General features: G+C 43.4%; 1 protein-coding gene across 4 annotated transcripts; it reads left to right on the top strand.

Moving 5' to 3' along the window:
• Positions 1-28: 28 nt before the first annotated feature.
• On the top strand, positions 29-27,935 carry grid2ipa (glutamate receptor, ionotropic, delta 2 (Grid2) interacting protein, a). Of its 4 annotated transcripts, XM_058048988.2 has the most exons (23): positions 29-544; positions 2,599-2,852; positions 2,915-3,247; positions 3,367-3,521; positions 13,070-13,345; positions 13,449-13,534; positions 13,601-13,670; positions 14,668-14,964; positions 15,037-15,188; positions 16,630-16,788; positions 16,920-17,026; positions 17,111-17,258; positions 17,641-17,972; positions 19,907-22,063; positions 22,128-22,215; positions 22,302-22,391; positions 22,470-22,666; positions 22,739-22,894; positions 24,905-24,991; positions 25,062-25,191; positions 25,393-25,511; positions 25,611-25,775; positions 27,526-27,935. In XM_058048988.2, exons 1-23 carry the CDS (start codon positions 463-465, stop codon positions 27,604-27,606), a joined length of 5,721 nt encoding a protein of 1,906 aa, XP_057904971.2. In that variant the 5' UTR covers positions 29-462; the 3' UTR covers positions 27,607-27,935. The 4 variants fall into 4 exon arrangements, with proteins under 4 accessions (XP_057904971.2, XP_057904975.2, XP_057904976.2 ...); XM_058048992.2 differs by lacking the exons at positions 29-544; positions 2,599-2,852; positions 2,915-3,247; positions 3,367-3,521 and adding an exon at positions 3,534-3,970 and having other exon boundaries at positions 22,290-22,391; XM_058048993.2 differs by lacking the exons at positions 29-544; positions 2,599-2,852; positions 2,915-3,247; positions 3,367-3,521 and adding an exon at positions 8,748-8,857.
• The last annotated feature ends 21 nt before the right edge of the window (positions 27,936-27,956 follow it).

Below are 27,956 nucleotides of genomic sequence, written 5' to 3'. Positions count from 1 at the left end.
GGTGCTCCATCGCAGAGGTGAAGGCAGCTAAAATCAGATCCCTGGCTGCTAGACATCGTTGTTTCTGGGTCACTCGTCAGCCCTCTGAGAGGCTCCCGTCCACATGAGCAGAACATAGAGAGAGCGAAAAAGAGAGAGAGTAAGGTATTTATAGAAAAATGGGGTTTCGCTGTACCTTTTTCCTGCAAGGAACCATTTCAGAACCAACTGTCCCAGTTCCGTGATCATCATTCAGGCATTGAGGCTAGGCTGAGCCTCAGCCTGCGGTGGTTCTCTTGATTGAACACTTGATTGAGGCGGCGATATGACCTTTTTTTTTTTGATTTCTCGAGCAGGCAAGAGAGAGAGTTGTTGGTGGGCGAGGGAGTTTTGGTGGTGAGAGGCGGCCGCAAGAGTGGCCGTGGGCACCCCCCCTCCGGCTCGAGGCTGGCCGGAACGTGCCCTGCTGCGAGCCGGGCGAGGATGAGGCGTTTCCTGAGCAGAAAGGGCCGCTTCTCCCTGCGCCAGAGCAAGTCTGGCCCCCGGAGTGCTTGCAAGGATTTCTGTAAGTTTCATTGACTGGATCATCATTTTTACATGATGGCGTGAACTTTTTTTTAATCCGTGTATAGAAAAGTATGATGGTAATAGACGTGGGGCGGAAAAAGGTTACAACAGACTTGACACAAGCTTTTTAAAACCTTTATGAATATTTAATTCACGTCATCCTCACTGTGCAGCTTGATGAAATGTTTCAAATTCCTCTGAAAGCAGCAAGCCCGACTTTCAGTTTTGTACCTCTTGTTAGTTTTGACTTCCTAATTAGGCTTCCTCGCTTTTGCCGTACTTTCTGCACTTCAGATCAGTTTACCAGAAAAAAAGACGAAAAGAAATTGCTTCTTGCCGCAGATTTGATGGATGACTTTTACTCTAATTGGTGTGCTCTTGTTATATATTTTTCCTGTGCGATATCTAAGTTTTATCCTCCATCATTGTGCCTTTGGGGGTTATTTTTTATCATAAAGCACATTCTTGACTTAAGGAGGCCATGGGGTGATTTTATATAACTCCTCATTGGGCTAATTTATTTAGCAACCACCCTTTAATACGATTTACTTTGATTTGAAGTGCAAACACATTTTGTAAGAGCTGCCTATAAAAACACATTGATGCTCAGTTTTGCAAATGACTGAAATATGTATGAATGATGTATTCAAATGCCTTTTTTTTTTTTGCCTTTTGGGACCGCTCTTGCATCAGTAGAATGAGGTCAGTGACCACCAAGTGGGGGGGCCTCAATGCGAACTAAATAGCAACTTCCACAGATGACCTCCTTCGTGCAGTTGGCATGTTTTGCTGAACCAGAACAGTCACTAGCTAGGGCACGGGATCTCCATTACAGGAGTGTGAAGGACACCTCGACCTTCTCATACCGCACAGCTTGTTCATGTGTGAACTACTTTGCAAAAGTATTTGGTCACAGCTGCTGTTGTGAGCGACAGTTAAATAATAGGACCCGGTGTAACAACAATACAAAAATAATTTCCACAAAATGTAAAAAGTCAGGCTGCATGGTGGTGGTGTGGTTAGTGTGCAGACCTCACAGTTAGGTGACCGGGGCTCAATTCCACCCTCGGCCAGCTATGGCGACTGAAGCGACATCCAAATTGTTGATATATATATCAGTGCATAATAACGCAGCACATTTCACTGTCAATAACAGTAACAGCGTTATGACATTTTAAGTCGCATGCCCAAAGACAGCTGGGATAGGCTCCAGCACCCCCTACGACCCTCGTGAGGATATGCGGTAGAAAATGAATGAATGAATGTATGGGAAAAAAATCTGAATTGTACTGTACTGGAAAAAGGTTATAAAGCCATTGCTGAAGCTTTGGGACTCCAGCAAACCACAGTGAGAGCCATTATCCACAAATGGCTGGCAACATGGAACAGTGGTGAACCTTCCCAAGGGTAGTCGGCCAACCAGAATTACCCTGAATGCTCTGCGACGACTCATCCAAGTCACAAAAGACCTCACAAAAACATCCAAAGAATTGCAGGCCTCACTTGCCTCAGTTCAGGTTTAGAATTATTTTTCTGTGCTTGACTTCTTAGCCATGGCCGCACGGTGGATGAGTGGTTAGCATGTTGGCCACACAGTCAGGAGATCAGGAAGACCTGGGTTCGATTCTTTATGTGGAGTTTGCATGTTCTCCCCGTGTATGCGTGGGTTTTCTCCGGGTACTCCGGTTTCCTCCCACATTCCAAAAAAACATGCTAGGTTAATTGGCGACTCCAAATTGTCCATAGGTATGAATGTGAGTGTGAATGGTTGTTTGTCTCTATGTGCCCTGTGATTGGCTGGCGACCCCGCCTCTCGCCTGAAGACTGCTGGGATAGGCTCCAGCACCCCTGCGATTCTTGTGAGGATAAGCGGTAGAAAATGCATGAATGTAAAAAGTATTGTGTGTTAGTGGTGTGAAGATGTAATTGACCAACTTCCCCACTAGGGAGAGCTACACTCTAATCATCCAGATTACATCTAGGGTAGCAGGTTACGTTGTGGTCGTCTACAGCCATTTCACTACCAAATTTCCCCCATTCTTCACCCTCCAGATCTCGGTCTACCCGCTACCAATCAGAACTGGCCTGAGGCTTTTGGCTTCCGCCTGGGTGGCACTGGGCCCAGCTACATCTTATCCGTGGTGGAGGGTAGTAGCGCCTTCCTGGCAGGCTTGCAGCCCGGGGACCAGGTGGTGGATATCGAGGGGCAGGATGTCACCAACCTGAGCACCCCGGCTTTAATCGCTTTAGCTCAGACCCTCAAGACTGTGCCACCCAGCATCGGCGTGGTGTCACGAATCGAACAGGTACTATTTTACACTCCAGGACTGCTAAAAGAAGCACTCATGTGGTTTCTCCCTTTGCTCAGATTGACATCACTCCCAGTCCGGACGGCCGCTTCGGCTTCACCATCGTCGGAGACAGCCCTCTCATGGTGGAGGACTGCATGCCCAACGGTGCGGCCAGTCGCAGCGGCCTCAAGGTCGGAGCCTACGTCATGGAAGTCAACGGCATCCCAGTAAAACATCACGAAACTGCAGCGGCGATGATTAAAGCCGCTCAGGGTCGGCCTCTGCGCCTCGGTGTGCTCAGCATGGCACGGCGACCCAAGCGGCTGAGCAGCAGCATGAGGGTCCTTTCACAGAGCGGCGACAGCGTCAGGGATAGCCGAGCCCATAAAGCCATGGAGTTTAACAAGAAGGTGAGTGGCAGGAGATACAGTATCACAAATTTATTGTATCTTCTCAAGCTACAATACTTGCAAATGTGAGATGTCCAGCACATGGATGAATATATCGATCATCTCCTGGCTTCCCTCAGGTGGAGGATGTGTTGGGAGATGAGCCAGACGTGAAGGAGCAGCTGTTTGAGGTCTTGAAGCAGTACGCCGCTGAGAGGGATGTGGAGAGCCTGGCTGAGGCGCTGCCTGACATTCTCATCACAGAGGAGCATCAGCAACTCATTGACAGCGTCAGGTAAGCTCCGTGGATGACTATACATCCAAGAAAGAATACCATCACAACCTCATTTTACCTCCTCCTCAGCACTGATGGGGAAACCCAAAACCAAACTTCCCAAAACTCTGCTGAGGCTTGCAGTTGTGTTGTCAATCATCCCCGATGTCAGCCTCTCCCTCTCCCTTATTTCCTTGTCTCTTGTCTGCTGTCATGCATCCTTTGATACGTTCTCCCTTTTTTCTGCATCACATGGCTGCTTCCTCCTTGCCACCCCCCCGCACCCCCCTCCCATCCTCTTCTTCTTCTCATTGAGCTCTCGTAGCTGCTCCTGCCACTTAGCAGGCTGGGTGGTTTTGCCATAAGCAAGAACAAGAAAAACATGCATGCTGCACTTTTTGTCATACGTGCGCAGGGTTCTCTAGCTTTGCAGGTTGTACGCCGGCGTATACGATGAATTGCTGCCTCAGGTGAGTACTTCAGGAACAATTTGTCATTTGTGAACGGCATGTTTTGGGTGACTTCATCCTTTTTTAGGGGTGCATACTCAACAGCCAAAATATTAGGTACAGAAAGGTGACTTTTGATACTGCAACGTTGAACTTGCCTCTCACGCTGAGAGGTTTTTATGATACAGATAAACTACGAGTGGTTAGCACGTAGACCTCACAGCTAGGAGACCAGGGTTCAATTCCACCCTCGGCCACCTCTGTGTGGAGTTTGCATGTTCTCCCCGTGCATGCGTGGGTTTTCTCCGGGTACTCCGGTTTCCTCCCACATTCCAAAAACATGCTAGGTTAATTGGCGACTCCAAATTGTCCATAGGTATGAATGTGAGTGTGAATGGTTGTTTGTTTATATGTGCCCTGTGATTGGCTGGCAACCAGTCCAGGGTGTACCCCGCCTCTTGCCCGAAGACAGCTGGGATAGGCTCCAGCACCCCTGCGACCCTTGTGAGGAAAAAGCGGTAGAAAATGAATGAATGAATGAATGAATGAATAAACTACAACCGCAATCGTAACCATATTGCTATAATTGAGTACCAGTGTATTTTCTTATTAGATTGTGCAAGTGTACCTAATGATGTGTGAAGTGAGTGTATGTCCTTCCTTTTGCAAAGTGTCTGTGAAACTGCTTTGTTTTTGCACAGGCATCCCATTTATTATGCATTAGCTATCCTATAGAGAATTTCCTTCCATTTTAGACGGTGAAGAAATGGCAGTGACTCTCATAACAATAAGTCGTTAAGTCTAACTTTAGCTGTTGTTACTTATAATTACATGCTTCTACTTCTCGCTCAGGTGCACTGTGACCTTGAGAGACTTTGATATGCAAAGTTTTCTCCGCCTCGTCCTTTTTTTCCTTTTTTTCTCCTGGTTCTTGTCATTCATTATCATAGCTCTGTGAGTCCCTTTTTAAAGGTGATACCCGGGGTTTGTTTCTGAATATATTAAGGGTACTTTTGGAAAAATACTTCTGGTGCTGTCTGCAAATGCCTGTGTACATGTTTTTGTGATGAGATGAGAGCTTACCAGAAGCGTTGCCTCGAGGTTGCCTTCAGGCTAGTGTTGGTGTTAATGGCGGATGGTGACAACAAAATAGCTCGGGCATCTGGGAAAATGTACAAAAGTTCTCATTCAGTAACATGAGAAAGTGTATCCAAACTTTTGATTGGTGGTGTGTGTAATGTGGGACACAGTTTGTATACGAGTGGCAGTGGTCCCTAAACCTTTCAGTCCCGACCTGAAGTCATGTACGTACCTCCTACTGCTACCATGTTAAAACATTCATTCATTTTGTACCGCTTATCCTCCCGAGGGTCGCAGTGGAGCTGGAGCCTATCCCAGCTGTCTTCGGGCGAGAGGCGGGTTACACCCTGGACTGGTCGCCAGCCAATCACAGGGCACATATAGACAAACAACCATTCACACTCACATTCATACCTATGGACAATTTGGAGTCGCCAATTAACCTAGCATGTTTTTGGAATGTGGGAGGAAACCGGAGTACACGGAGAAAACCCACACATGCATGGGGAGAACATGCAAACTTCACACAGAGATGGCTGAGGATGTAATTGAACTCGGGTCTCCTAGGTGTGAGGCCTGCGTGCTAACCACTCTTTCTCCAGTCAGTGGAATGTCAGTGGAATTAAATACATCAAACTGTTTTAACATGGGACCCAGTGGTTAGTGCGCAGGCCACACAGCTCGTAGACCGGAGTTCGATTCCACTCAGCCATCTCTGTGTGGAGTTTGCATGTTCTCCCCGTGCATGCATGGGTTTTTTCCAAATTGTCCATAGGTATGAATGCGAGTGTGAATGGTTGTTTGTCTATATGTGCCCTGTGATTGGCTGGCGACCAGTCCAGGGTGTACCCCGTCTCTCACCCGAAGACAGCTGGGATAGGCTCCAGCACCCCCGCGGCCCTTGTGAGGATAAGCGGTAGAAAATGAATGAATAACATTACAAAACATGTGTACCCTACTTTGAGAATCCAGGTACCTGGAAACTTGACTGCTTTCAAATACAGGCAAAAGTTTTGGGACACCAGGTCATTTCAACTATAGGAAGTGAAAATGAAAGAAAATATGGCGTTGGACCTCCCCTGATATCTATAACTCCAGACTCCCCATACTAGGTCAGAGACCACAATCTTTGTTAAAGTAGGTGATTCCAAAAGGGTTCAGGTCAGGGTTCTTGAGCTCTCACGCCATACTCGGCCCAACAATTTTGTCTATATAATACATTTCCGCCACCAGCCTTGTAAAACTTGACCGCTCATGCTGCCTCTGTCCCTCCACCCCCCCTTACCGATTTGCCTCGCCCTCCCACGGGACACGTTCTATTTATAAGCAGCCTACTTCTTTTAATACATTTTGGTTTTTGATGCAGTGACACTTCTTCAATGGTTTCCGAACAGCACGGGTTAGGGAGCGTATGAAAGCCTTTGCAGGGAATTGGGTCTATTGTGTCATTGTTAGATCTATCAGCGCTTTGGTGAGTGGTGTCATTGTTGAGAACATGTGTGCCATTGTTGTGCACAACGCTATAATTTGCCAAAGTCATGACAATAAAATGACAGTTATGAATGCTACAAAGGAGCAGGCACACCAACATGACTACCCTAAAAGGTAGTCCCTCACCAAGTCAGGAGTTGCTAATAGCCATTTCCCGCCATCATCAGTGAGTCTACCTGAGTTTTTTAAACACCGGGAGTCCCGCAAAAAACGTGCAATGACCACATTACAATTTATTGATGTTGTAGAATAGGTAACGCTAAAATGCTAAAGCTACTCACCATTGAAATACATCTTGAAGTAACCTCTTTTCTTGAGAAACTTCGGACTGTCCAGGATCGGATTCGAGATCCAACACATATGGCTGTATGTTAAAAGCGGACATTTTAAAAAGATAAATCGCCGTTTATTATCAACTCCTATAAGGTTGGATTCGGCAGCTATTCGGAAGTCCTCATGAGCACTTGGGAGTGTGACCAATAAATAAAAACAGATCGTCTTCACGAAAGCACGAAATCCAAAGAAATATAGGTGAATAGGTGGAGAATCTGTTAGCTCCAGAAAGCTTTTGGTGCTGGTTATTGTGTGTAGCTGCTCTATAGGAGTCCACAATTCAATACAAAGGGCCGAAAAATGAGCATAATAGGTCCCCTTTAGCTGTTCAGTTACCTGCAGAGTCCCCTTCAGTCCCTGGGTGGGTGGTCTAAAAAAGCAAATAACGATCAGGTCAAAAAAACTAAACATTAACCGTGGCTGTAGGCAACCCACTTTTCTTTTTTTTTTTTACTCCACACAGTGGCATGAACAGAATTTTATCTATTACTACATGTGCTTTAAAACTGTTGGTGTGAAACTCATGCATGTTACAATAAACCCATTCTTAGTATGAATTAATTACAGATGGGTATAATATCTATGTTATCCGATACCGGTGCCAAATCCGTATTTCTGAAACTGTGCCAGTGCTTAAAAACCTGGAACTCGGAACTTTTAAAAGGGAAAACAGAAACCAAAAACAGTCAGTTTCTATTTTTATGGAATTTTGTACAAGTTGAATAGGATAGGAATTGAAATACTCCATTAATATAAATAAACCAATGACAATTATTATATATAGTATATACGTGCATGTGTAAATATATATATGTGTGTGTGTATGTATATATGTGTATGTGTGTGTGTGTATGTATGTATGTATGTGTATATATATATATATATATACAGTATATGTATATATATAACCAGCTATTACAACATTCTTGTTGCTTTTAACCCTTTATATGGCATCTTTACATCTTATCATTTGATAGACTTAATAAATACCGTATTTTCTGGACTATAAGTCGCTCCGGAGTATAAGTAGCACAAGGTCAAAAATGCATAATTAGGTAGAAAAAAAACATACATGAGTCCCATTTTTTGTGGGTAATTTATTTTACAAACTACTTGACCAAAACAGACATTATGTCCACTTGGAAGGCAAGTTCTAACAATAAAAGAATAGAGAACAGGCTGAATAGGTGTAAGAAAAGGTGTCCAGTGTTTATGTAACAAACAGTTTTTTCATTTATAAGTCACTCTGCAGTATAAGTTGCAGGAACAGCCAACCAATGAAAAAAAAAGTGTGACTTATAGTCCGGAAAATACGGTATTTAACCTTTTTATAAAGGTTTTTACAATTGTTAAAATAACTATCAAGCAGTGTTCACAAAAACAAGCTCTATAACTTTGCCATGTTGTACTGAGCAGCCAGGAGACCTTGGTGTGCTTTCCTATTTCACAATGGGGCTGCATTGTTCTCACACACACACACACACACACACACACAGAGTTAAGACAGTCCACGGGGGCCGTCCCGTCATCACCACTTTCCTCCTCGCTTCCTCCTCTGTTCTTCTCACTCTTTCCCTACTCTGAAGGAGGAGGTTGCCACACTTCATCTCTTTGCTGATGAATGATGGATGAGTCTGGGATTGTCCATCTGAAGTGGTGACCTTTTGGCACGACCCTTTACGTCAACTTAAGAAGAAGACGGACGCAGGGAATGATGCTGAAGTTGGAGAAGATGTGTTCATAACGATGCGTGAGGATATTACAGAGAGGATCATATTTTCTTCCCAAGCCTGCAGCGAGCACTTTTGAGATCCTGGATGCTTTTGTTTCTCACCGTCTTTTCTTCTTGTCCTGGAGAGGCTTGCCTGCTCGCGCTACAGCATGTGGGGACTCACCGGGATAGAGGGGGGGGAGGCATTTGCATCGCTTAACTGAACTCTCAGGCACTTCCTCAAAGCCCTGAAGAGCCATGGGACGAGAAAGGAGCCTTGCCAGACATTTTCGGTATGTTACTTTTTGCTTTGATCCCGGCAGTTTTTGTGCTGACTTGTGCCCTGGAACTTCTCTCGTTTGCAGTGCGCTTCCTACTTAGGCAGGTTTGCATTATTTTAGTATTTTCTCTCAGTAAACTGCATAGAAATGAGACAATAGCAACAATGAAGGCATTACTCTCTTAGACTACGGCATCTGTATTTCCTGATGATGGTGGAAAACTTTTCAAAAAAGGCAATTGCCCAATTCAGGTGTGTGCAGACTGTACTCATTCTGCTATTGTAATTAATTATTGCAAGACCTGCATGGGTAAAATTTGTTTTGATAGTGTTCAGACAGACATCATAAAATACACACACATATATATATATATATATATATATATAACTAAATAGAATTTCAGGTCAATATAGTGACAAGTTTGAAAATTTTCTATGATTTTGACTTACAAGTTACAAGTGTGGAATCATTCCAAAGATTTTTTTCCAATCTAAACCAAACCTTGTACTAAAAGAAGAATTATTTTAATTTTAAATATTAATTATATATATGGCTGCACGTTGGACAAGTGGTTAGCACGCAGGACTCACAGCTAGGAGACCCAAGTTCAATTCCACCCATGGCCATCTCTGTGTGGAGTTTGCATGTTCTCCCCATGCATGTGTGGGTTTACTCCGGGTACTCCGGTTTCCTCCCACATTCCAAAAACATGCTAGGTTAATTGGCAATTCCAAATTGTCCATAGGTATGAATGTGAGTGTGAATGGTTGTTTGTCTATATGTGCCCTGTGATTGGCTGGCGACCAGTCCAGGGTGTACCCCGCCTCTCGCCCAAAGACAGCTGGGATAGGCTCCAGCACCCCCGCGACGCTCGTGAGGAAAAGCGTTAGAAAATGAATGAATATTAATATATATTATTATCGATTAAGAGAACCAAATTATTCTAATAATATCATATATAATTATTTTGTTTCATCACCCTCTCTCTACAAATAAATAATACCAAGTATGAGCTATTTAAAGGCAATTAAACACGACATTATTCAGTTAATTATCAGTCTAATACAAAATGGCTGATAAATAATGAGCACACTTCTGCTCTCTGTGTAGGAACATCATGTGTGGTGGCGGCATTATTGTTTGCACTGATTATTGTTCCCAATTTGCGACCTCTTCTTCAGTTAAGTATAGGCTCATCTTGCTCTGCTTCCTATTGAGGACACCCTAAATCCAACTTGACTGTGAAGTTTAGGCTCAAAAGGATGCGGCCTATGACTATTATGATGGAGCAAATCCGCCACATTCTGGGTTTTTTTTGGTGTATGTGTGTGTTAGTGTTGTGATGGGAGTATTTAAGTGTTTGTCAAAAGTTGTGTGGCCTACATAGGCAGTAAGCACAAAGATGTTCCCAAATGATTCCATGTTCCCTGACCTGGCCTAGAAAGAGCTCCTACTCCACATTCTATCTTTTTCTAGTCTCCCTGGCTCTGTCATCTTTCTTCCATTCTTTCTAATGTATGTCAGCAACTTTTTTTTTTCCCCCATCCGTTTTGTATATTAATGAAGCACTTTCTGCTGCTTGTCTGCTGCTCTTTATGTGTGCCCACTCCAGTCTGTCTGAACAATCAAAAGGGATTAAATGTTCCATATTATTGTATTTTTCTTCAACAACAAAGTCTCAGAGGTCCCACAACCAATATCTATCCTAGATGGAATTTGTGTTGATGTGCACTCAATTGACTTTTTAAACGTACAGTGGTCCCTTTCAACAACTACAATACAAATACAGTAATCCCTCATTTATCACTGTTTTAATTGGTTACGGAGAAGTTAATTTCTATGAAAATGAATATTTTCATAGTTGTGAGCATGTAAAATCTGTTTACTCTTTATGGTTTTTAACACTATTAGAGCCCTGTGGACATGAAATAACACCCCTATAGTCACCTTTACATTCATATTAACTGATATAGTAGACATACTAACAGAAAACAAGACATTCATTCATTAATTTTCTACCACTCGACTTATACTCATGAGTGTCGCAGGGGATGCTGGAGCCTATCCCAGCTGTCTTCGGGCGAGAGGCGGGGTACACCCTGGACTGGTCGCCAGCCAATGACAGGGCACATATAAGACAAACAACCATTCACACTCACATTCATACCTATGGACAATTTGGAGTCACCAATTAACCTAGCATGTTTTTGGAATGTGGGAGGAAACCGGAGTACCCGGAAAAAACCCACATGGGTTGTATTGAGAACATGAGAACATGGAAACTCTACACAAAGATGGCAGAGGGTGGAATTAAACCTGGGTCTCCTAGCTGTGAGGCCTGCATGCTAACCACTTTCCACCGTGCAGCCTGAAAACAAGACATATTGGACATTAATAAAACATAACATTGATTCAGACGTTAGCATTTCCTTGTTTGGAAGTCTAATTCCTATCTATCGTTATCTGAGGCAAAGCAAGACAAGGTTATTCGCACACCAGGTAATTCATAGTGCTTTATTGAGGGTAAAAGGCTAAAATCATTCCATAAAAACATAAAATCATGAACAAAATAAAAATGAAGAGTACAGATGAAATACTTGGGAGTTGCCATATGCACAGTTGAATGGAAGTGTTTTCATCTTAGAGTTGAGGATTGTCGCACATCTTCTGGAAGACTGTTCCAGATTTTGGCAGCATAAAACTGAAACACAGCCTCACCATGTTTAGTCCTGATTCTGGGCACCAGCAGAATGTGTAGCGAAGCCTGCTTTTGTTGCTTTACAAAGCTTACCTGTGAAGTCCTGCCTATACATATACTATGTGGGCTTACCTAGCCAGGGGCGTTATCTTTCTGGTCATGTCAACGCAGGACTTCAAAACTCCATAACATCGCATATAACGGAATCGTCTTGTGTTGGATCTGATTGGATTGTGCAGGCGTATCTGCTGGTTGCTGCTCGCCTTCATAACATGACATATGAATTGTGATGCATCTGCCATAAAACTTCTCCAACTCAACTTTGCATTGTCAAGAATCCTTGTGTGTAAAAGTGCATTTAAAAAATAAAAAAAAAAGAAAACACACGCTGCCAAGCTGCTTTGATGGAAGTACCAATTAGAGAGACATGGTAATCTTTCCCTCCTAACAGAATTCACAGTACAAAAGAGCTGTGCTACCTTTTTGAACAACAAAACTGCACCGCCTGCCGTGCCTTGTTTTGTTTTTCATTTTGTGTATATGTGTGTATGTGTGTATGTGTGTGTGAGTTGTCTAGATACTCAATGGAAGTGGGGCATTGTGGTACATGTAAAGCACTCTGGAGACATGATGATGGTGATGGCGGCATCATTTTTGTAGGAAGGATGCAGAAAATGGCAAATGGCCAATTTGTGAAATTGTACAGAAGAAGCAATTTGCTATGACTTGGCACACTGATTGTTAAAGGCATTTCTGGGTCGATTCCGTTATCTTTGTTTTCTCGCTTTTGCAGATAATTAGTGTCATAAAGCATAGAAATATGTTAAATATGTCAGGCTTTGCTGAGAAAACAGCCTCTTTTGCTTTTTCAGGAAGTGATAATACACAAAGAATGGCTCTAAATTCATTCATTCATTCATTCATTCATTTTCTACCGCTTTTCCTCATGAGGGTCATTGGGGGGGGTATTCGGGCGAGAGGCGGGGTACACCCTTGACTGGTCGGCAGCCATTCACAGGGCACATATAGACAAACAACCATTCACACTCACATTCATACCTATGGACAATTTGGAGTCGCTAATTAACCTAGCATGTTTTTGGAATGTGGGAGAAAACCGGAGTACCCAGAGAAATGGCTCTAAATTGTTTGGTAAAATACATTAAACAGCATCATATGAAGTCGGTACACAAAGAAAAGGTAGCAGGAGTTCTTGGGATGAGAAGTGGGAGTGGAGTGTTGACTCCCAAAGGGGGCCTTAGCTTATTGTGCATATACAGTTTGCTGCAAGTGAGTGAGAAGACTCTTTATGCTGCAGCAGCGACATAAGCGCACAAACCAAAAGATGTTCTTATCTATTTACAGCTCACTGTTGCATTCACAGGTTCAGGTTTTGCACTGAGCTACTTTGGATTCAGTGAAGTGGATTCTGTCTGTGGAACAGAAGAATCTATTCCCATTTGTATTGAAATATTGACTTAATAGTTTTACCCTCAGGGCTTATCTTTGTGCATGATGTTCGCCAGGATCTTCATCCCCAAAAAGCATCGGGAGCGTTTCGACGAAGTTGTTTCCCAGAGCCTGATGAGCCGCTTCAAGGGGCGTAGCTTCAGCGACCCGAGCCGTAGCCGCCGCAGCCGCAGACGGAGCGAAGACCACCCAGAACACCTTCTGGTCTCCACCCGAGCAAGTTCGGTACCCCGCACTCACGCAGAGGAAGGGTCTATCCCACCTGCCCGAGGGATGCGGAAGACAACATCGCTGATAGCCGGCCACTCCGGCGGCGCTACGACTAACTGCAGGTCAGTGATGAAAGAACCATATAATATTTAGTGTATGCTTCCAGCTCATATGTGTGGAATTATTCTTGACACCAACAACAAGAGCCTCCATTGCTTCCTGTAGGACGGTGAGAGTATGCAAGGGCAACATGAGCTTTGGCTTCACCCTCCGAGGTCACGCCCCTGTGTGGATCGACTCTGTCATCCCTGGTAAGTTTATATTCCTGCATAGTTACTTTAGTCAAAATCATATACAATTATATATTTTCTGTGTAGGGAGCGCAGCAGACAAAGCAGGTCTCAAGCCAGGAGACCGCATCCTGTTCCTCAATGGACTTGACATGAGGTAACACCTGATATAGTTTTTGTTTAAGTAAGGAGAAAATATACAAGTGTCAGTATCAGCCCCTAAGTGTCAGTATCAGCCCCCAAGTGTCAGTATCAGCCCAAGACCGATACTGGGCCTGATACCAGACAAACCATGTGATGATCTTATTATCACATATTATTTAATCATTGGCTTATTATCACATACTATTTAATCATGGGCTTATTATCAAGTACTATTTAATCAAAAGTCTGTTTCCAGAAAATGTTCAGTTTATTACATGTATTATATCTAAACAGTGTAAACACAACAATTGCAAAAATATTTCAACAATAATATTTTATCAACAGTCTTATCAATGTCTGACAATAAAGTTCCATTAATCAAGTTTGGGTTTTTTGGTGACTGGAGAAACACTAGGCACTAAGCACTCGTGTGATGTTCTCTGATTGGTTGTTTCACAGGCACGATACCAGAGCAGCGCGCTCTGAGTGGACAGCTACGGGGGCTGATACTGGACATGGTTAAACTCTATATTTTATCAGTATCACTGCCCTGGGCTTTGACACAGTATCATTTCGGCCTTTTCCCGTATCATTCATGGCCGGTTTCTAGGGTACAGGGCCAATTAATACTGTAGTATGTGATAAGAAAAAGTATCTGAACCTTTTGGAATTTCTCACATTTTTGCATAAAATAAAAAAGTAGTTTTGTAAAGAAGAATGGGCCAAGATTAGTCCTGATCGATGTGCCAGACTGATCTGCAGCTACAGGAAGCGTCTGGTTGAAGTTATTGCTGCCAAAGGGGGGGCCACAAAATATTAAATGTGATAGTTCAGTTACTTATTCCTCTCCCTTTCTGTCATTGTTTGCATGCTATCCTCATTAAAATATGAAACCCTATAAATGTTTGGGTGGTTTTAGTTAAAGCAGACACTGATTTTATGCAGAAATGTGAGAAATTCCAAAAGGTTCCGATACTTTTTCATACCACTGTATGTGTCTGGTTGTACAGGACCTCCTCGCATGAGAAGGTGGTGTCCATGCTGCAGGGAAGCGGTGCCATGCCCACCTTGGTAGTGGAGGATGGCGCACCATCTTTCACCCTGTCCGAGCAGGACCTAGTAGGGAGCGGCATAGCCCCGGAGCGTGCTCGCTCTCCTGTGCTCAGCTCCCTGCAATGGGTAGCCGAGATTCTTCCTCCGAGTATCCGAGTTCAGGGCCGTACCTTTGGACAGCAGCTGGAGCATCTGCTGACCATTCAGGAGAGGTACACCATCTGCAAAGCCCTGGAGAACTTCTTCCAGCACAGGTGGGTAAGAAGGAACACATTAAAGAAAAAAGGGGATTGATTCCAAGGTTGGGAGTTTCCATGGCTACACAGGAACGTCGACACACTGATTGTGGATGTCTTCCCGGTTCTGGATACTCCAGCCAAACAAGTGATCTGGCAATTTGTTTACCAGCTTCTGACATATGAAGAGCAAGAGCACTGCCAGAGCAAGATCTCACGCTTTCTTGGATTCAAGACAACAGGTGAGAGTAAACTTTTATTCTTTCAAATATTTGATGAACCTTGATGGTCCTGGTTTAAGTCATTCTGGGCGAGATCCAGTCAGGTGCTCGGGGTCCCTGTGTTGTTCCTAAATATACAGTGGTGTGGAAAAGTGTTTGCATGTTTGTCACACTTCAGATCATCAAACAAATTTAGATATTAGTCAATGACAACACAACTGAGGTCACCAACAGATGACCGGACATTCTCCTTCAGGATTTTTTGGTTGACAGCAGAATTCATGGTTCCATTTATCATAGCAAGTCTTCCCTGTCCTGAAGCAGCAAAACAGCCCCAGACCATCACACTACCACCACCTTATTTTACTGATGGTATTGTTAATTTCATTTGAACATCAGATTACAATTGAGTGCCTCCCATAATCAGTTCACAGTTCCACGTGTCCAAAAGGAGTAGGAAGAAGCAAAGCTTATTAAATCCTACCCCTCCATCTGGTACTTTTACAATCAGTAACTGTTACATTTGTTCACTTCCTGCTTTGCTAATATAGTTTACTTTTTTTTTGTCCCGTACCGAAGTACGAGGTGATATGACCATCCAATGACATAATGGGTACCATAGTAAGTGTCAATATAGTGATATGTATAGCACATCATGACTGGTTCAAGACTCTTCATCCTTGTATTTAGCAAACATCAACTGCTTGTATTGTTTCTTGAATTGGCTCATCGTTGTGCATTGTTTGAGGGTCTTACTCAATCCATTCCATAGTTTGATTCCACATACTGAAATGCTATGGTTTTTTAATGTAGATGATAATAGTATGATGTTCTTTTTCTGACCTGTTGCGTTACTTTTACACCAGATGTAATGGGACACACTTCCGAAAAGTTCAACTTTTGTCTCGTTAGACCACAAAGTATTTTCCCAAAGGTCTTGGGGCTCATCAAGTGTTTTCTGGCGAAATTGAGACAAGCCTTAATGTTATTTTTGTTCAGCAGTGGTTTTGGTCTTGGAACTCTCCTAATGGTGGAGTCATGAACATTGACCTAAAATGAGGCCTTCAGTTTCTTTGGATGTTGTTGTGGGGTCTTTTGTGACATTTTGGAAGAGTCGTTGCTGCGCTCTTGGGGTCATTTTGGTTGGCTGGCCACTCCTGTGACGGTTCCACATTTCCACGTTTTCGTCATTTGTGGATAATGGCTCTCACTGTGGTGTGCTAGAGTCCCAAAGCTTTAGAAATGACTTAAGAACCTTTTCCAGACTGATAGATCTCAATTTCATCATCTCATTTGTTCCTGATTTTCTTTAGATTTCAGCATCATGTGTAGCTTTTGAGGATATTTTGCTCCACTTCACTTTGTCTAAATGTGGCAAACATGTAAAAAAAAAAAAAATAATAATAATAATCGGAAAGGGGGCAAACACTTTTTCACACCACTGTATGTGTGTGTGTTCCAGTTCCACCACCACCACCACCTCCCCCTCCTCCAGAACCCGAGGTTGCCTCTGAGCCCCATCGCCGTAGCAGCTCCATGAGGGTGACAGGCACCACGTACAGGAGCAGTGTGAGGGGGCGGAGCTCTGATGACCTGGTCATTGGCACACACTTGGGCATGGGTACAGAACCTCACTTCCTTTTAAAATGCTTCTCATTTGATACACTTACTAACATACACTAACAGTGTGTCGGAAAATTAGCATAGTTTGAAGTTTGAGTTGAGCTCGTTTTAACAGCTTGATGACTTTAGGCTACCGTGCAGACTCGTTTTTGGAGGCCGGAATGAGGTTGGCTCCAGGAGAAAGACAGTCAGGAGACGGTACCTCTCTCCCCGAGACTCCCAACAACCTCACCAATGTACGTACCGATCCCGTCTTCACTCCCACTGGAGGACACCTAAATTGACCACTCTGGTTTCTTTGTCCATTTCCACCATACAAGCTATCAGCCGTGTACGCTGAACTGGAGAACATGTACTCAGCCAAGAGATCCAAGTCTCTGAAGACTCGCCCTCCTCCTGCCCCTGAGACTTTGCTGGATCTGGACCCTCCGTCCCGCACAGCTTCCCCCACAATGCGTGCTATCACAGGTAGCCAAGAGGACCTTGTTTTTCAGTTATTGCATGCAGCATGTCATATTGTTTTTCAAGATGGGGTAGAATCGGGATGAAATGCTGCAGTAAATCCCCAAGCAGCTAACCCATTTCTGAATCCAATGAATATCCTGTAAATGTTCATCAATGGTGCTATTTTGTTACATGAACACAAAGCAAGGTAGATGTCTTTTTTTTTACTATTATTATAATTTTAATTGATAAATGCAGCTTTAGCCAACAAGGACGATTTGATGATGGTGGAATTGGAACAAGGAACCACAAGCAGAACGTTTGTTGTGTTTGGGAAGACTAGCTAGAAATTAATGGATTCTTGACATTTGAGGCTAATCACAATTTTTTATCTTGTTTCTTTCAGGTAGTCGTAAAGGCCCCCCACCTCCGACAAGCTGGCCAGAAACTATACCGAGCCCTCCCCCTTCCCAGTTCTACCCATCAGGGCTAACGAGTCAGAACAGTGGCGAGTCAAACCCTTACATTAGCCTGGATAGTCCACCACTGTCACCGCCAGAGACTCCTGACTTCCTGTCTAGCCCGCCTCCCCGCCGCAGTAGCAAACGCCGTTACACCTTCTCAAAACCACCTCGGTCCGAAGACACCGATCGCTTCCTGGATGCCCTCTCCGAACAATTGGGGCAGCGAGTCGCCATCGTAGATGACTTCCTCACTCCTGAAAATGACTACGAAGAGGTAAGTGAGTATCCTGACACCCTTTACACCAGGGGTGGGCAAATATTTGGACTCGTGGGCCGCATTGAGTTAACAAAATTGTCCGGGGGGTCAGAACATATATTTAACGCACACACTATTTTATGCTTATAATTTTCCTTGAATTATTTGTCTAATTTTAATTGTAAAAGTGTTATACTATCAGCTGTATGATCTCATGTTCCTTTTTTCGGGAGCACTTTAAACATCAGACCACATCAAACTTTACAGTTTTTTTTTTTTTTTTTTTTTTTTTTAACTAAATAAGACATCCGACTTGCAAGTCATGTTGCCAGTTTGTATGTTAAAATTTAATTTAATTTAATTTAATTTAATTTAATTTAATTTAATTTAATTTAATTTAATTTAATTTAATTTAATTTAATTTAATTTAATTTAATTTAATTTAATTTAATTTAATTTAATTTCTACCACTTTTTCCTCACGAGGGTCGCGGGGGGTGCTGGATCCTATCCCAGCTGTCTTTGGGCGGGGCCCACCCTGGACTGGTGGCCAGCCAATCACAGGGCACATATAAACAAACAACCATTCACACTCACATTCATACCTATGGACAATTTGGAGTCACCAATTAACCTAGCATGTTTTTGGAATGTGGGAGGAAACCGTGCATGCACGGGGAGAACATGCAAACTCCATACGGAGATGGCCGAGGGTGGAATTGAACCATGGTCTCCTAGCTTTGAGGTTAATTTCATTTCATTTCATTTCATTTCATTTCATTTCATTTCATTCCATTTCACAACTGGCGGGCCGAATTAAAACATTTGGTGGGCTGGATTCAAACGCTTGGCGGGCCGCATGTGGCCCCCGGGCCGGAGTTTGCCCACCCCTGCTTTACATGAATGTGACATCTTATGGAAAAATGACTTGCAACTACACAGGACTATTATGTATTATGTGGAGGCAAAAGCTAGACTACTTTTGTTGTGACAAAGTTATGACATTATTTTTTCCAATAGAATACATGCGTCACCCACTTGTTAAAAATAACTGCTTTACAGCAATATTTCCAACCAAAGCACATATTTTACATTTAGAAAGTCCACAGCAAACCACCAAACAAAAATGTTGCATGAATGGCGACAGATGGATACACAAGTTATGTATGTATGCTGCCATCTAGTGGAAGAGAGTTTCTTTGTTTTCTGCATTTTTCTTTTGCATGTTTGTCACACATAAATGTTTCACATCACGACACAAATTTAAATATTAGTCAATGACAACACATGTATTTTGAAAATGAAACTTTTTATAATGGGTTTGATGGTGATTCCTCACATTTTGGAAAAACAGCAACAGTAAAATACGGTGGTGGTAGTGTGATGGTCTGGGGCTGCTTCAGGACCGGGAAGACTTACTGTGATAAATGGAAGCATGAATTCTGTTGTCTACAAAAAAAACCCTGAAGGAGGATCGATCATCTGTTGGTGAACTCAAACTGAAGTTGAGGTCACTTAGGTTCTGCAGCAGGACAATGTTCCAAAACACACCAGCAAGTCCACCTACAAAATGAAGACTTTGGCGGAATCTTATTGAGATGCTGTGGCATGACCTTAAAAAGGTGCTTCATGCTGGAAAAACCTCTATTGTGACTGAATGACAACAATTCTGCAAAGATGATTGGGCCAAAATTCCTCCACAGAGACAAAAATGTATTTTTTTCCACACAGATCTGACACATTTAAGTGTGACAAACATGCACAACAATAAGGAATTAGGAAAGAAGCAAACACCTTTTTTACTCCACTGTATATACTATATATATATATATATATATATATATATATATATATATATATATATATACACTTAGTATATTAGCATACCTTGCACATACGTCGTCACATAAAAAAAGTAAAGCTCTAACAGAATGTCATTGCCGTTAATGCCAGGATGTTGTGCAGATGGCTTTCCCAGATGAGGAGGAGGAGGAGAATGAGGAGGAGTTGGGCATGGATGATGAAGAAGAAGAAGACGACAATGGAGGATTTGTGGGTCCTGAGCTCAGCAGCCCAAGCGACATTCAGAGCAGCAGCGGAGAAGAGAACGCCTCCTCTCTCACCTATTCCTCCTCTTCTGACCACATCCCTCCACCCCCCATGACTCCTCCTCCGCCTCCACCTGTTCAGTTCAATGACTCGCCTGCCCCTCCACCTCCTCCTCCTCCACCGCCTCCTGCTCCTGCAGTTACACAGTCTCAACAGCAGCCTAGCTACACCCCTGAGCACTCTCCGAGAGCTTACGTGCCCATCCGGCGCAAATCTGGACCACCTCCTCCACCTCCACCCCGCAGTAATCCGCCTCCTAAACGACACTCCCTCCATAAAGTGCTCCCGACTAAGGAGGAGATGCACGTCCATGCTGCCATACAGGAGCTTAAGGCCTATCAAGAGCAACAGGAAAGACAGAATTATGAGGAGCAGCAAGCATATAAAGAAAGGCAAGCGTATGAGGAGCAGAAGGCTTTTGAGGAACAACAAGCCTACCAGGAGAAACTCTTCAAGGAGAGACAAGCCTACGAGGAGCAGAAGGCGTATGAGGAGCTGAAAGCCTTTGAGGAGCAAATGTTCCAGGAGCAACAAGCTTACCAAGAAAGGCAAGCATCACAACAGCGTCAAGCCTACGAGGAGCAGAAAGCTTACGAGGAGCAACTGATGCAGCAGATCTACCAGAGCCATCACTCCATGCCGTCCCAGCCCACCCAGCAGCAAGCCCACTCACCCCACCAGCTCCAGCAGCTTCACCAGTCTTTACCACCACTTCCTGGTCCGGAATCCACCAATCACCATGCCCGACATCCTCTCTATATGATGCACCAATCACATCAGCAGCAGCAAGGTCATCACCACCGGCGTCAGTCTCGCTCAGCCCCGCCTCCGCATCAGCCGCCACCTCAACCCGCAGCAAACCCGAGTCAGCAGTATTCCGAGGGCGTTTACCAAAGCCGCCAAAGCTTCAGATCACAGCCCCACCACTCCTCTGCGGAGATGCTCCATCAGATGCAGCAAGCCCACCACAACCAGTCTGCCGACATGCTGCAGCAGATGCACCAACCCAGCTCCCACTACTCGTCTGCGGAGATCCTTCACCAAATCCACCAGTCCAAGCTCCATCACTCCTCCACAGAACGTCTCCATCAAGGTCACCAGATGATGCAGATGCAGCCTCACCACTCCTCCACGGAACTTCTCCACCAAGCCCACCAGATGCACAGAGGACAGCCCCACCATTCCTCCACCGAGCTACTCCATCAAATACACAAACCCAAGCCCCACCATTCTTCCACTGAGCTCCTCCACCAATCCCATCAGATGCACCAACCAAAGCCGCACCACTCTTCCACCGAGCTTCTGCATCAAGACCAACAAGAGCCGTCCTCGCTTCCTGTTCAGCTAAATCGCGAGAGCCACTCGCAGAGTCGCCGAAGTCTCAAATGTCTCCACCAGACCCAAGTGTCCCCACAAGCGCAGTCCGTCCACCATCACCCGCAGCCTATCAAGCCATCCCCCCAGAGACCCCATTCAATGCAGCAGACTCACCACCACTCCGGCACCCCCCAGATCCACCACATTCACCACATGACCCCCCAGCCCCCGCCACAGGACTACCAGCACCAGATTCACGTCATCCACCCTCCACAGCAGCAATCCCACAGATCCCATCCCCTCCTCTCGACATTCCAACCTCTCCAGCCCCACCAGCCGACTCTTTCCACCTTCCAGCCTCTACCCCAACAACAGACCCAGGCCCCCACCCAAAGCACCCGCCCTCATTCTCAACCCTCTCACCATCTCATGCAATCCCAACAACCCCAAGTCCAGACCCACCACAAGCCACCCCAGGCACAAAATCAACCCCAGTCCCTCCCACATTCTGTATCCGACCCCACGGAGCACCTGGATCCTCCGCCGCCACCCCCTTTGCCGCCACCTTGCTCGCCCCCACCCTTACCCAGGCCCACTCTCTCCAGGATGGACTCCCATCACATGAGCGTCAAGAGGCTGCGTTGGGAGCAGGTGGAAAACTCTGAGGGCACCATCTGGGGACAGGTGATCCATCCGTAATGGGAAGCTACAATTAGCTCGCCATGACTTAACGCTGTATTCTTTGTAGCTGGGCGCCAACTCTGACCATGAGAAACTACACGACATGGTGAAATATTTGGATCTGGAGATGCACTTTGGGACACAGAAAGGATCTTGTCAGTTCGTTTTTTTTTTCTTACATTTCTAAACCTCTTAAAGTTTGCACACAACCATTTATTAATCTCTTTAGCCCTGCTTGTAGTGCCTACGCCAGAGCCTACACCACAGCTTGAAACATTTAAGAAGAAAGATGTGATTGAAATTCTGTCCCACAAGAAGGCCTACAATGCATGTAAGTCTGGGATTCTTTAAGTTAGATAAGCTAGACGGGTCGTCTTATATGATGCCTGTGTTTGCGTCCCTTCCTCAGCCATCCTGATAGCCCACCTGAAGCTGTCACCAGGAGAGCTGCATCAGGTGCTGATGAACATGGCTTCCGATAGGCTGGAGCCACCTCACATCAGACAGCTGTTGCTGTACGCCCCCGATGCAGAGGAGGTGAAAAAGTATGAAGAATACAGAGACGACCCCAGCAAACTCAGCGAGCCGGACCAGTTTGTGTTGCAGGTAGAGCAGTGGACCTTTTGGAACCAAAAAGTATATTTATGACGCATTGCATTTTTGTATTTGTACACTTAGATGCTATCAGTGCCTGAGTACAAGACCCGCCTGGAGAGCCTCCACTTCAAGTGTTCTCTACAGGAGAAGACGGAGGAGCTGAGGGGAGCCTACGAATGCGTATGTAAGGCCTCCTCGGAGCTGAAGAGCAGCAAGAAGCTGGCAAAGATATTAGAGGTACTACAATAGTAGTAGGATGCCAAGGATGCGCCCATCGGTGAAATGAACCAATACCAATCACATGGTAATGGTTCCATTTATCATAGCAAGTCTTCCAGGTCCTGAAGCAGCAAAACAGCCCCAGACCATCACACTACCACCACCATATTTTACTGTTGGTAATGTTAATTTCATTTGAACATGCATCAGATTACAATTCAGTGCATCACATAATCAGTTCACAGTTCCACATGTCCAAAAGGAGTAGGAAGAAGCAAAGCTTATTAAATCCTACCCCTCCATCTGGTACTTTTACAATCAGTAACTGTTACATTTGTTCACTTCCTGCTTTCCTAATATAGTTTAAGTATTTTTTTATTTTATTTTTGTCACATACCGGAGTACGAGGTGATATGACCATACAATGACATAATGGGTACCATAGTAACTGGTTATTTTTAGCCTTATGCCAGGGGTCTCAAACTCAATTTACCTGGGGGCCACTGGAGCTAGGGTCTGGGCGAGGCTGGGCCGCATCAGGTTTTCAAAAAAAAAAAAAAAACCCATTTATTAAAAACAGAAAAATGAATAAACTTTGCTTTGGTTCCGATTTTCTACAAGAAAAGCTCTGATAAAACATTCCACTGTTCTCAAATATCTTCATTTTTATTTTTCTACACAAAATAAGATCAAGAATAAAGAAAATCAACCAATCAGTAATAAATAAATATAATAATAATAAAACGGCAAATAATAAAAACTTAAGAAACCACATATAGTTGGTGGGTAGACAAATTATTTTTTTCAGATTAAAATGAACAAAGCATTATTAGAGCCCTGTAGACATGACAAAACACGACTATAGTCACATTTATACTCTTTTTATTTACAACATATTGCGCAACTGCAGGGTCTTGAGACACATGCTAACTCGCAAACTAGAGAGCTAGCGACCTAGACGGTAGCCTTCAAGTTATTTCCTTTAAACTTAAATAGCCAAAAACTTACCACTTCCACACGGATAGGGAGGATAACTATTAACAGTTATTTAACCTTTAACATGAAAATTAATCAAACGTAATAATTTTTTCTGGGTACATGATACCATACAGCATCCATATCAAACTTGCGCGGGCCGCACTAACATTAAACTTTCATATCAGGCGGGGGCCTCAAACTAGTGTCCTGCGGGCCGCGTGTTTGAGACCCCTGCCTTATGCATTATTTTAGCTGTTTGAAGATGAACTATATCAGCAAGTTTAAGTATTTGTGATTTTAGAAATAAGGAGTTAGTATGTTCTCTGTAGGCGGCATTATGAATTATCCTTACTGACCTTTTTTGCAGTACATTTAGTAGTGAAGATTGCTTTTATAGTTATTACCCCATAGTTCCACACAATAAGTAAGATATGGTAGAACCAGAGAGCAATAAAGAGTGTGGAGTGATTTCTAATTGAGAACAAATTTTGCTTTGTTCAGTACTGAAATATTTCTGGCCACCTTATGTTGTATATTTGTAATATGAGGTTTCCAACCTGGAATAAATAATAATGTAGTAAAATAATAATATAATGTGAGAAGACGAGAAAGAAATGCATTGTGAAATACAAAATATGACTTGAGGATACCAGCATTTTGTGACAAATGTGACAAAAATGAGTAACCATTTTCATTTTGTATAAGTAGCTCTCACAAGAAAAAAACAATCGGTGACCCGTGTTAGCCAATAGCCAATAGTACATTTAAACATTTACACTTCATCTATGATCTCAGGGAAGAACTACATTTGAAACACTTGTATGCTAGGACTACGTTAAAAAGCCATAGCATTTCAGTATGTGGAATCAAACTATGGAATGGATTGAGTAAGACCCTCAAACAATGCACAACGATGAGCCAATTCAAGAAACAATACAAGCAGTTGATGTTTGCTAAATACAAGGATGAAGAGTCTTGAACCGTGCAGACCGAACCATGATTCATATTGCAAATAATACCATTACAAGTCTGTTTTGTTTGATTTCCTAGTTTGTGTTGGCCATGGGCAACTACCTGAATAACAGCCAGCCTAAAACCAGCAAGACAACAGGCTTCAAGATCAACTTCCTGACAGAGGTACACAATAAAACCAATCAAATGCTGATTAAAACAGGAACTTAAGGTCAAATCCTTGTATCACTTACAGTTAAGCACAACAAAGACGGTGGATGGCAAGTCAACATTTCTGCATATTCTGGTCAAGTCTTTGTGCCATCACTTTCCCGATGTACTGGATTTCTCCAAAGATCTCACTATGGTTCCGCTTGCAGCCAAAGGTAAGCATTGACACTTTGACATCTGATTATTGAGCAATACAATATCCAAAGGTCCTTATTGCATTGTATCCTAACAGTAATACATGACCCAATTGCCTGTTTGACCACCAAGCATGAAAAAAAACACCTACCCACTATTTAACCATATTTATTTACCCCCATTATTATGATTCAACCCACATTTAACCATGTAACACTCAGTCAATCAGAGGACTATGACCACCGACGTCAACGACCTCCACGCCACCATCCAGAACATCCGCTCAGCATGTCAAAAAATGCCCACGACAGCTGAGGACCGCTTTGCGGTCGTCATGAGTGTATCCTTTGTAATTTAGGAGCGATAAAGCACAACTAGACCAAACCATGATGATAAACGTGCTAGCCTTTTGCCAGCCTTGACTCGGTGATGCTTGTAGAACTTTCTGGAGAACAGCCATCCAGCTGTTCAGTCTCTGGAGTCTCTCCAGCAGAGAGCAATGGAGGAATTTTCCAGAACGGCGTCTTACTTTGGAGAGGACAGCAAGAGCACCAACACCGAAGCCTTTTTTGGCATCTTTGCTGAATTCATCAACAAGTTTGAGGTGAGGATAAATGATTTAAAGTCATATACGCATATACAGTGATGTGAAAAAGTGTTATATTTTTGCCCTTTTGTCACACTTAAATGTTTCAGATCATTAAACAGTAAATATTAGTCAAAGTCACTTCTTAAATGAACCTTTTTATTATTAAGGGAGAGAAAAATGTGAAAAATGATTTAGTGCAGTGACAACTCATCTGAGAGGTCACAAAAGACCCCACAACAACATCCAAAGAACTGCGAGCCTCAGTAAAAGTCAGTGTTCATGACTCCACCATAAGAAAGACACTGGGCAAAAAAGTTCCAAGACCAAAACCACTGGTCACAAAAGACCCCACATCAACATCTAAAGAACTGCCGAAATCTAAAGAAAATCAGGAACAAATGAGAATGAAATTGAGATCTATCAGTCTGGAAAAGGTTCTAAAGTCATTTCTAAAGCTTTGGGACTTTAGCACACCACAGTGAGAGCCATTACCCACAAATGGTAAAAACATGGAACAGTGGTGAACCTTCCCAGGAGTGGCCGGCTAACCCAAATGATCCCAATAGCACAGTGACAACTCATCTGAGAGGTCACAAAAGACCCCACAACAACATCCAAAGAACTGCAAGCCTCAGTAAAGGTCAGTGTTCATGACCATGGCCTGCATGGCAGAGTTTCAAGACCAAAACCACTGGTCATTAAGGCTAAACATCATACCACCAGCAAAATATGGTGGTGGTAGTGTGATGGTGTGGGGCTGTTTTGCTGCTGACTCTCATTTTTTCCATTTAAAAACTGCATTTTGTCTTCAGTTGTTTGCTTTATGGTTGCAACATTTAAGCGTGACATTCAAAAAAGAAGTAACCAGGAACACCAGTGTAGCTGTAAATAGTTAAACATTACAAACAGCCTTGACTGGCTGTAGTGATCATTCACCTTTTATGACTTCAATCCTGAAAGTCATAACGGCATCTTTTTTTTATCTTAACAAACTTTATTACTTTGCAGCATTTTTTCTTCCACGAGAATTCAACTTTACTTTACTCTTTACTTTACTCTTTACTTTACTCTTTACTTTACTCTTTACTTTACTCTTTACTTTACTCTTTACTCTTTACTTTACTCTTTACTTTACTCTTTACTTTACTCTTTACTTTTTACTTTTTACACTTGACTTTACACTTGACTTTGCACTTGACTTTGCACTTGACTTGACTTTATAGTTTGCACTTCACTCTACTTGACTTTAGACTTGACTTTAGACATTGACTTGACTTTATACTTTGCACTTTACTTCACTCTTTACTTGACCTGACTTGACTTGCATTGGCTTTAGACTTGACTTTACACTTGACCTGACTTGGCTTTACACTTGACTTGACCAGACTTGACATGACCAGACTTGACATGACCAGACTTGACTTGACCAGACTTGACTTGACCAGACTTGACTTGACCAGACTTGACTTGACCAGACTTGACTTGACCAGACTTGACTTGACCAGACTTGACTTGACCAGACTTGACTTTACACTTGACTTGACCAGACATGACCAGACATGACTTGACCAGACTTGACCAGACTTGACCAGACTTGACCAGACTTGACCTGGCTTGACCTGGCTTGACTTGGCTTGACTTGACCAGACTTGACTTGACCAGACTTGACTTGACCAGACTTGACTTGACCAGACTTGACTTGACCAGACTTGACTTTACACTTGACTTTATTAGCATTATTAACCCCTTGCTTTATTCACCACAGAGAGTCCTTGGTGATCAACAGGCGGCAGAAAACCCCAAGAGTCCAAGAAGTCCTCGTATGGCTTCACCACTGGCCTGGTAGCTCCTATGTAGAAGATACGTGTATACCGTATCTCTACATGCTGGACACTTCATTAGGTACACCTGCACAATGCTAGAGATACTTTAGAAAGATGCACACTTTGGTTTGACTGAATATTGAACATCATCCTGAGGATGAGAGTTGTTTGTAATATTAGCCTCCTTCTTGTAGCTCAATGTATAGAATTATTATTATTATTATATGTTGTATGCAGGTATACCCAATTATATGATAAACAGTTGCATAACATTTCTGAGCAAAAAGAGGACTTGCGCAGCTTTTTTGGGGGGGGGGGTGTACAATATTGTATGTAAGCTATACATCTATAGGTTTCCTCCAATAAAATAGCG

This window comes from Doryrhamphus excisus, linkage group LG16 (genome assembly GCF_037039965.1).
Source record: "Doryrhamphus excisus strain RoL-2023G ecotype Guam linkage group LG16, RoL_Dexc_Guam_v1.1, whole genome shotgun sequence".
NCBI classification, from domain to species: domain Eukaryota; kingdom Metazoa; phylum Chordata; class Actinopteri; order Syngnathiformes; family Syngnathidae; genus Doryrhamphus; species Doryrhamphus excisus.
Note: the sequence above shows the minus strand (reverse complement) of the source record. Positions and strands in the feature narration are given on the sequence as shown.

What these genes read in the sequence shown, in the direction of transcription:
- grid2ipa (XM_058048988.2), top strand. Translation starts at nt 463, where the DNA reads ATGAGGCGTTTCCTGAGCAGAAAGGGCCGCTTCTCCCTGCGCCAGAGC. An exon ending in TGGTGTCACGAATCGAACAG is followed by an intron (nt 2,853 to 2,914) that starts GTACTATTTTAC and finishes CCCTTTGCTCAG; the next exon opens with ATTGACATCACTCCCAGTCC. An exon ending in TGGGACACAGAAAGGATCTT is followed by an intron (nt 22,216 to 22,301) that starts GTCAGTTCGTTT and finishes CCCTGCTTGTAG; the next exon opens with TGCCTACGCCAGAGCCTACA.